Source organism: Gadus chalcogrammus, chromosome 15, assembly GCF_026213295.1.
Source record: "Gadus chalcogrammus isolate NIFS_2021 chromosome 15, NIFS_Gcha_1.0, whole genome shotgun sequence".
Lineage (NCBI taxonomy): Eukaryota > Metazoa > Chordata > Actinopteri > Gadiformes > Gadidae > Gadus > Gadus chalcogrammus.
In genome coordinates, this window is record NC_079426.1 from 4,293,057 (window position 1) to 4,303,056 (window position 10,000).

The window sequence follows — 10,000 nt, forward strand, 5'->3', positions numbered from 1 at the left end:
AGAGAGAGAGAGAGAGAGAGCGAGAGGACGAATGGCCCGACTGACCACCCGGAAAAGGCAAAGAGAAGCAAGCCCTTGTGTTTACGCTATGGATTTGGCCGCGTGCTAGCAGACATCTTTAAAAGCAGATACCCGCGGCCTTTCGGGCCTGTGGGAACTTTTTAACCGCCGCGTCGAGTGATGCTCATATCCGTTACGGCCCCCTCGTCCAAGCACCGTTCAAAGGGGCCGAATGAAGTGAAATTGACAGAAACACCGAAGATTAATATCTAACTTTCCCCCCCGGCTTCCAATGCTATCCTCTAATGAAGACATCCATTCTACGCTTTTTTTGTTGAGACGTTGCGGTTTCCATGCGCGCTGCCAAATAAAACACCTCTTTGGGTTACCAGTTTGTGGAGCCAGAGGCATGCTTGGTGCACAGGAAGTGGATGCCAGTGGGTCATTACAAGCGTCATTATCAATAGCAGTCATCCACACGCTCCTTTTGTGGACGACCTGCGTGTTGTTAGATGTACTGCACAGCCCATTCTTTTGTTTCAGCAACTCTAAACAAACTGGCTGATTAGAAAAGGGATTTCGTTACAGATTTGCGTTAAATCCCGAGCGAGCACACCTGCGTTCGTGACCGGAATTTAAATCCTATATGGGGCGTATCGTACTCAGTTGTTAATTCGGTTCCTTTGATTTTACACAAATACCTTAATATCTTATATGTGAGTTTAACGATGTTCTCTGGCAGTGTGGTAAATGAGCATCGACGCACTTGAAGCTTGGAAACATGTTTCCATATTTGCTCCAACATAAGCAGAATCTCCAGAGCTTTTTACACGTTTGTTTAGGACCAGCTGTTTTACAGGCTTGTTTTCCGTACAGTACACCCCAGTGTGAATAGTTTCCACGGTGACGTAATGAGGCATGACTCATTAGTGCAGGTTAATGTAGGACGGCCGTGCTGTTTTGTGCGCTCTGGTTGTGATCCTGATTCAGATTCCTGATTGTGATATCTGATTTCTGATTCTGTTTTTGATTTTGATTCTGCTGTTATGTTTTTTGCGCTCTGACTGTGATTCTAATTCTGATTTGTGTTTGTGATTGTGATTTGTGATTGTGATTCGGATCTGTCATTTTTTTATTGTGATTTGTAATTTTGATTCCTGATTGTGATCCCCTGCAGAAGGACGTGAAGGACGTGTTCACCGCCATCAGCTTCGAGGTGGCCTACAGCCTGGGCAAGCACGTCCTGGAGGGGGCTTCGGGCGGACACCTGCCCGCCCTGGCCCCCGTGCTGCGCTGGAAGAAGGGCGGCAAGATCGCTGCGAAGAACGAGGTGAGGTGGCCAAGTTGTGTCGGTAACACTTTACAATAGGGCTACATTAAGTAACGATTAATTCACATTGCTGGACCATTACATAACTGTTTATCAGTCCCTCCAGAAAAATGTGGCGTTTTTTTGTGATTGAAATCCTTGATTATGCGGCACGTTTTCTTAGAAAATGCCATGATTATGCGGCGAAAGTGCGGCATATTTTAAAAAATGCGGCCCCCGCATGAATATGCAGACTTTGGCTGATTATGCGTTGAATTATGCAATCGCATAATCCCGTTTTTCTGGAGGGACTGGTTAATGAACTGTTAGTTAGTTACTTTTACAGCGTTAACTTATGTTACTTAATGGTTAATTGATGTACCCTTATTGTAAAGTGTTACCAAATGTGTCATAAAGGCACTGGTGATCAAAGTAGTCATCTTTATCATTATCTGACCTCAACTGCTCGCATTGAATCGCACTATTGGTCGGCAATTCCAGTGCTGTACAATTATACATGAAGTTGTATTAAGTGCAAACATCAGCTGTTCAATGTCAGCGCTGCGATCCTGTTCTGACATCGGCTCCTCTTGTAACCTAATCCAACAACTTCAGAAAAAACCTTTACAATAGCACGGCGTCCGTTCTCCACACATTCTGGTTCCGTTCATTTCCCCCGATTATTTGGGTTGAAACTAACCTCACCACATGCTTCACGGCTGTGTGTGAAGCACAACCCGTGGCACGTCTTGCCCATTACCTGGCTATGCATGTATGCAATACCTTGCGGTTAGGGTTATAATGACTGGAGGCCCGCACCAGCTCAGCCTGGGGGGGGGGGGCATGTTGACTTTAACCTGAGGTTGGAATTCGAAGTCGACTGATTGATTTATTTTCTTAGCACCCTGCTCTGGGTCGACACGCAACACGGTGCTTCTCGAGGTGCCAGTGCTCTCCAAAGCATTTGTGGCCTCCATTCATCAGGGATTCTGTAACACTCAAAAACACGCAACCGAACGTGTCGTCCATGTGTCTCAATAAGAGATTTAAATTAAGCAGACGCTTTTATCCCAAGTAACTTACACACCTCGACGGCGGATTCAACCAGGGCGACATCTAGCTCATCGGGAGCAGTAAGGGTTTAGGTTCTTGCTCAGGGACACCTCGACACTCAGCTAGGAGGATCCCGGGGGTTCGAACTAGCAACCTGGGGGTTCGAACTAGCAACCTAGCGGTTACGAGTCAACCGGCTCTACCTCCTGAGCTAAGCTGATCCACCCGCGACGGCTTGTCATTCGTAGCCGGATCGACGGGCCTCCTAGTTCACTCGCTGCTTCAGGAGAAGCAACACTGCCCCCTAGGTTCTGAGCTGTTTGTGTATGTAGGGCAGGAACATCATGAGGTCACTCACACTGTGTACGTTTCTGTGTTCCAGACTTTCTTTGAGAAGAACTGCCTGTCGGACGACTGCGCTGCAGACCTGAGACTCAGCGGCCAACTCTTGCTTTCTGGGTACTTATACGCGTGTATAAATACATCTATAGATATATGTATAAAATTCAACTTTACTTCTTGACAGTTCATGGCCGGCTGAGTTCCTTCACTCTGGCCGTCGCTCCCAGTTGTGAGGGAACAATCTGACGTAATAGACCCAGCAACCCCGGGGCGTGGGGAACAGGGCAGCCATGACGCATGCTCAGCTCCAGAGAACTGGAGCACGGCCACAGTTTTTCCCCTCTCCTTCTTTTATAATTTCCCCCCCGTCCCCCTATCAGTCCTACTGCCATTTTGTCAACAAACACATGCAACTTCACAATCCTAAAGAGAAGAAAAAAGTAAACGGCTTAAAATCTGCATCACTTCCCCAGGGTTTCCTACAGCGATGAGTTCATGGAGCACATCCTGTATTCTCCGCCCCGTCTATGTGTTAGGTCACCGAATTACATTGTTCTAGTGTGTGTGTGTGTGTGTGTGTGTGTGTGTGTGTGTGTGTGTGTGTGTGTTTCCTTTAGGTTGCACAGCAAGCCCCACTTGGCACTGGGAGGGGTTAGGAACATCTCCCTCAATCTCACCGTCTCCAACACCGGAGATGACGCGTATGACACCAACATCTACTTCAACTTCTCCAGGGAGGTGTTCTACATCAACTTCTGGCAGAAGGTGTGTTTTCTTAACGTGTGTGTGTGTGTGTGTGTGTGTGTGTGTGTGTGTGTGCGTGTGCGTGTGCGTGTGCGCGTGCGTGCGTGCGTGCGTGTTTGTGTGTGTGCACGTGTATATGCGTGTTTGGGTCTTTGTGTGTGTGTGCGTGCGTGCGTGTGTGTGTTTGGGTCTTTGTCTGTGCGTGTGCGCCTGCATGTGTGCTCTTCTATGTGTGCGTGTGTTTGTAAATGTGCATTTTTGTGTTTGGGTCTTTGAGTGTATGTGCTTGTTTGGTTATTTTTCTGTGTGTATAGGTGCTTGTGTGTATGTGCATGTGTGTGAATGTTTATATTTGTGTGTGTGTGTGTGTGTGTGTGTGTGGTGTGTGTGTGTGTGTGTGTGTGTGTGTGTGTGTGTGTGTTTGTGAATGCAGTAAATAAATGCGAGCTGTATATTTATTTACCGTAGTTCTATTTGTTGAAGTTGGTGCAGTTTGTGATCCATTCTGTCGTCCTGAGAGCAGAGGATGCAGACTGGAGGTTCAGTGTTTGTGTGTCAGTGGAATCTGAGGAGGGGAGCCAGGATGGCTCTGGAGAACGGCTGCATGGATAATTGTACACTTGGTCAGAAATACCCATATTCTTACATCTGAGGCAATTAGCATCAAAGACAGCAACAGACTGCAGAAGCTGCTTTAATGTAAGAAACAGATACTGTTATCTGTCAACGTGGGCCCTTAAGAAAGGTATTAAGTGTACCGAAAGCCTTTCGGGATGCGTAATGCTTTGCTTTATCGCATTATACGTTGTTATATATTTAGATGGTATCTGTAAACATTGCGTCGTTGGTTTCGGCTTTACATTGTCAATATACGATATACAATAGTGGATCAGCTTAATCTACGATGCAGAAATCAAACCAAACAAACAAACTTTATTTTATATTAATCCCATGAATAATTAAACGTAACTGGCGCATAATACAAACACTATAAGGTCCATACAGCTCACCAGAGATCAGCATTTATCATCCTCATCATCTACATTGAAGGGCAGCCTAAAGAGTCTTCAGACCGTCAGTCTAAAGGTACAGCATCACTGATGTATGCTGGAAGGAACGAGAAGCACAGAGCAGAGATAAACAGCCATGACTTAAGGACCAGTTAACGGGTTTGAACACTGGAGAGGAGCAGGGAGGGCCTCGCTACAGCAGCAGCAGAAGTAGAAGTAGAAAATGTTTAATGTGGGGGGGACAAAAAAAATTACACTGGCTAACCCCAGGTCACATGAGGATAGCAGTTATCTTAATTAACCTCCCGCACAATCAGACAAGCTCTTAAGGGGGGATCGCACGCTGAGCGATGTAGCATCTATTAAAGCTACTGTAATGATAATGAATTCAGACTAATTATCCCATGAAATGAGGGTAAGGAGGGAGGTGATGAACTGGTATAATAACAGAGACAACGCAGGCAAATGAAGCCTTCAGATCTCTAGTGCGCTACACATAAAACCACACCGACCATTGGCTGAAAGGCGAGGCCCACAGGGCACAGCCTGGACATTCGAACTGTAACTCAGATTCAAGGTCCACCTCTCAATAACCTAGAGACCGCTCCTTTTTCGTTTTTGTATGCTGTATGTTATGTCACGCTACGCTACGCTGCTCTTCTCTGTGACCTGCGTGTGACCCGCCAGTCTGCGTGTGACCTCGACCAAGTGATTTGTTTCCCATCCTTCATCTTTTATGGACACATATACCTGAAACAGCCGTAGAGTTTCCCCGAGGTTGTGTGTGTGTGTGTGTGCGTGTGTGTGTGTGTGTGTGTGTGTGTGTGTGTGTGTGTGTGTGTGTGTGTGTGTGTGTGTGTGTGTGTGTGTGTGTCTGTGTCTGTGTCTGTGTGTCTGTGAGTGTATGTAAGGTGTTTTTTATCTGGAAGCCAGTCGGCAGGATGAATGGAAACCGGTGTGCACCTGGGTTTGCATCTGCTCCATCACTTCTAGCGAAGACAGCAGCAGACTTTATGAAAAATCTGATCCAGACAGATGCAGCCTCCGCGTATGATGTACTCCCCGTCGATGCACTGTATATGCACTGTATATTTCCTTTAGGATTAGGATTACAGTTCAATGGACAATTTAATGGAAGTGACATCATGGTTAGGAATGAGTCGACCTTTGGAGGCACGGAGCTCCAGAGGCTCACCCGTGTTTGCATTGGAACCTGACAAGTCCGGGGCGACGGGCTACTCTGAGCAAATGGAACCGGCAGGGAGTGCGGTGGTCGGAGGAGTAGGTGACGAGGGAGCGACAGGCCCCAGTTATGCTACTGTTTACCAAAGCCCGACGTCTCCCATTACTCCCACGACTCCCAAGGAAGTCCGGGGTGTTGTTGACACGACCCCCCTTTCTGTGACGGGGTCGAACTCTGTCCCTAAATCCGCCCGGTGACTCCGATTGAGTATTTTTTTTGTGAACCGCTCGGGGCGTGCGAGAGATAGGAGAGATCTGCTATCGTTCTGTTGCTCTTGCAACACTAGCCGTCCGACTTCGTCCTGGTGGAGGTGAATAACTTTCAGGAGCTGATCATCGCCCAGGCATCCCCCCCCCCCCCCCCCCCCCCCCCCCCCCCCCCCCCCCCGCGGGGCTCCACGAGACGCTGGGTTGATTTGCTCGGCTTTGTTTGGGTTAGGCTGTTTTTTTTTTTCCCTGTCTTTATGAAATATCGGAGACTGTAGTTATTTTCCCAGCTTACCCAGGAGCCATGTCGGGGCAGTGATGCCGTTGTTTATCTTTCCATCGGGTTTTAATAAGACTCCCTTCCCGACGGAGAATGGATAAAGAACGCCGGTGTCTCGGTGTACAGTGCTGCCAACGATGATTGCAAATGAAATAATAATTTGATTTGAAAGAAATCGGTGTTCTGCTTATTTTTGGTATTGTAAGTTATAATTTTAAGTATATAAACTATAAAACCCGCAAAGTTCATTGTTTGACTGACGTCGTCGACACTAAACCCAAGTGAGGTGAGGTGATAAACTCATCTCCTGGATAGCTTTACATGTTTATCCTCGCCTAGACAGTACCTTTCACCAACCACCAGTAAATAGGCTCCATCTTTAGGTCAACCTGCTGCTATGTCTGCATCAAGGCTTAGTGTCGTCCTTTCCCAAACAGCTTGAATCACGGGTCACTCTCCTTTAATCTAGGAGCGGATTGAGGTAAAGTGTGCCTTCACACATGTTGTAAATGTCGGGGCTGATCCTCCAGCAGTAGACGCTGGTAGATAGTGGAAAAATGTGAGTGACCCTTTTGGAAAGGTCAAGAGCGCGGGATTGCTGGAGTACATCGAGACACGCAGTAAACCTAAAATACAGGTCTCGCGTGTATTGTCATTCTCTCACGAAGAGAAACACGGCTCTGCGTCGAAAGGCTCCTGCCGACAGTGAAAGGAGTATAAACAAAAGTCAGTGATGGTTAATGGACCTGCCATTCGTCGAAAACCCTGCCGTGAATTTCTCCCCCGAAATAGAGACAGAGCAGACAGTGTCAGTAAAGGGTGAGAATGTGAGGGACTGTTAAGCATGTCACGCTATATCATACTCTCTCTCTCTCTCTCTCTCTCTCTCTCGCTCGCTCTCTCTCTCTCTCTCTCTCTCTCTCTCTCTCTCTCTCTCTCTCTCTCTCTCTCTCTCTCTCCTCTCTCTCTCTCTCTCTCTCTCTCTCTCTCCTCTCCTCTCTCTCTCTCTCTCTCTCTCTCTCTCTCTCTCTCTCTCTCTCCCCCCCCACTAACAGAGCTCCTCCCGCCATATGTCAACCCTCCCTTTGCTCTCTCGGCGGCAGCTAGGTGCATGATGGGTAAACAGGACATCACTTCCCTCCCCCACTTCCCCCAGGTCCTCCCCCAGTCCTCCCCCAGTCCTCCCACAGTCCCCGCCCCCCCCCCCCCCCCCAAGTCCCCAAGGAGGGACACTGGTGTTTTCACAGCAGCACGGAGGTATACAGGAAATAGAGAGAATTCCAACCCTGCCAGTCGCCCAACCTATCCCCAGAAGCCCCCCCCACCCCCCCAAAAGAATCCTCCAACCCTACTCCAGCCCTTGCTTATCCTCCCCAGACCACACCCCACCCAAGGGGGCTCACCCTGGGATCCCTGCTGCTTGTTTTAGGAAGACAAAGTGCAGTGATGAAGGGCAGTCCAGGTTCGCTATCGCTCCCCGGCCGGCGGGGAAAGAGAATCTGCTGAATCAGGGGATGGCGAGTCAGCGTTGTGTGTGTGATGTGTGTGTGTTAAGTGGCTCTTAAATGTGTCAACACAGGAAGCACACAATATGGAACCGTCTCCCCTTTTCTCCGTCCTGTTCTGTTATTGTTGTTCTGGAGGAATGCGTGCGGCGTGTGAAGTCTTGAGTTCCAGCCAGCCCGTTTGGAGGCCGACGGCGTTACCTTCGGCCGACATCGTGAGGCGGTCCAGGAGCTGTCGCTCTCTAGCCGAGGTCCTATCAATCGTTGGGTCGTTGGGGAATAGCGTCAGGGCTGCTTGTGTGTGCGACGCGCGCACACGGGGCCAGTACACGGAGCTTCACTGAAGTGTTGCCGAAAGAATTCCTCCTCCTCGCGGGGGTCAAGGCCCGAATGTTTAGACAGCGCAGCCGGCGAAGCTCCGTTCTGTTTAGACAAGGCTCCCAAACACACGGCCGGGAGGCCGTCCAATTACCCTTCCAAAAAGATTTGTCTTTCCCCGCTTTTCTTTGTCCCATCTTTGCGTTTCTTCTAAAATAACGTGCATTTACAAAAAGTGTGTGTGTGTGTGTGTCAGTCTTTGGGGTGTGTGCGTGTGTGTGTGTCAGTGTGTGTGGATACACTTGCGTGTGTGTCAGTGTGTGTCTCTGTGTATATACACTGGTGTGTGCCAGTGTGTGTGTGTGTGTGTCAGTGTGTGTGTGTGTGTATGTGTATGTGTATACACTTGTGTTGGTGTGTGCGTTCGTGTGTTGAAACACATGTGCCCCATGCCTGATTGCTTCAATCGTACTTTTATCTGGCGAGAACTCTGCAGCAGCACATTTTTGCCGCCTGGCGCCTTTCATTCTGAATCTGTCCCTCTCTCTCTCTCACTCACAATCTCTGTCTCTCTCTCTCTCTCTCTCTCTCCCTCTGTCTCTCTCTCCCTCTGTCTCTCTCTCTGCCTCTGTCTCTGTCTCTGTCTCTCTCTCATACTCTCTTGTCTGCTTCCTCCTCCCTGTTTCTTGTGCAGGAAGAGAAGGGCATTTCCTGTGAACTGGTCGAACTGGACTTCCTGAAATGCAGCGTGGGATTTCCGTTCATGAGAGCGCAAACCAAGGTGAGACAACCGCAGGGAGCCCAGAGACACAATGCCTCACAGGGCCTCACCATTACACCAAAACCCTGCCACAGCCGTGTCTCTACTCTACTACTGCTCTACGCGGTCCCTCACCCCAGCGCTCGGTATTTATAGACGCCGTAATGATTTGCGAGCTCAGCAGGAGCCCGGTGTGAACGTCGTGGCTCCTGCTGCCTGGGGTCGGCTGCTTGGTTTGAATTATACGCCACCTTTAGGTCTTGACGTGAAGCGTCATGGCTGAGCAATGTCTGGGTCTCTAACCTCCCGTCTCCTTCCTCCTCCCGCAGTATCACCTGGCCGTCATCTTCGACACCAGCCGGGTCTCCGGGGAAAATGACACGCTACGGTTTCTGGCCCAAGCGAAGAGGTTAGGATTAACGTCCTAGCTAGATTGTCAGGCACTTGTTTAGCACACAGAAATCAGAAGGGAATGCACTTGTGTTCGTATGCATGTCATCCAATGCATGGTAAGTCCTTCAGTGAGTTTATTTTTTTTTGCTGCTCCATAGCCATTCAGGTGGCGTAATATTAATCCAGTGAAAAGCAGAAATCCATTTATTTTTTGGATTTGTAGGTAGTAAATGCACTCGCCCACAGTTGGATTGCATCGCTGACAATAACAAACCTCGAAATCCATATCCACTTTGCCGTGGACTCAGTACACTGTTTATTTTGGCGTGGCAATAATCGCTCATCGATTTTTGCAAACAGAAAGCATTTGTAAATAATGTGAGGGGGTTAAATGAATATCATAAGCTTCTTACATAACCTTACCTCCCCCTCTTTTATTTAGCTCTCAGTTGTCTTCTATCTCTCTCCCTCTATTCCCTCCTTCATTATTCCTTCTCTCTACTCTCTCTCTCTCTCTCTCTCTCTCTCTCTCTCTCTCTCTCTCTCTCTCTCTCTCTCTCGCTATTCCAAATGTCTCTCTCCCCTCTCTATCTCATTCTCCTCATTCTCTCTCTCCCTTCCCATTTATTAACCACTGACAATTATAACCCCCTAAATCCATACCAACTTTACTTTGGACTCAATAAACTGTTTATTTTTGCTTAGCAATAATCGCTTATCGACCTTTGCACGCTGTAAGCGTTTGTCAAGAATGTCAGGGAGATACATTAATAGCCCTAGCTTATACATCTGTAACATATCATTGTATTAGTGTAGAATGGCTTTTAAAAGGAGCTG

The 10,000-nt window shown here is 48.2% G+C and overlaps 1 protein-coding gene across 2 annotated transcripts in view; it reads left to right on the forward strand.

Annotated features, from left to right (window-relative positions):
• itga9 (integrin, alpha 9) overlaps positions 1 to 10,000 on the forward strand; it is a 59,447-nt gene that overhangs the window by 38,417 nt on the left and 11,030 nt on the right. For both annotated transcript variants that reach the window (XM_056610073.1, XM_056610074.1), the window contains exons 16-20: positions 1,178 to 1,330; positions 2,745 to 2,821; positions 3,322 to 3,469; positions 8,705 to 8,791; positions 9,100 to 9,179. In XM_056610073.1, coding sequence (XP_056466048.1) covers positions 1,178 to 1,330; positions 2,745 to 2,821; positions 3,322 to 3,469; positions 8,705 to 8,791; positions 9,100 to 9,179 — 545 coding nt within the window. The remainder of the gene's footprint in view (positions 1 to 1,177; positions 1,331 to 2,744; positions 2,822 to 3,321; positions 3,470 to 8,704; positions 8,792 to 9,099; positions 9,180 to 10,000) is intronic.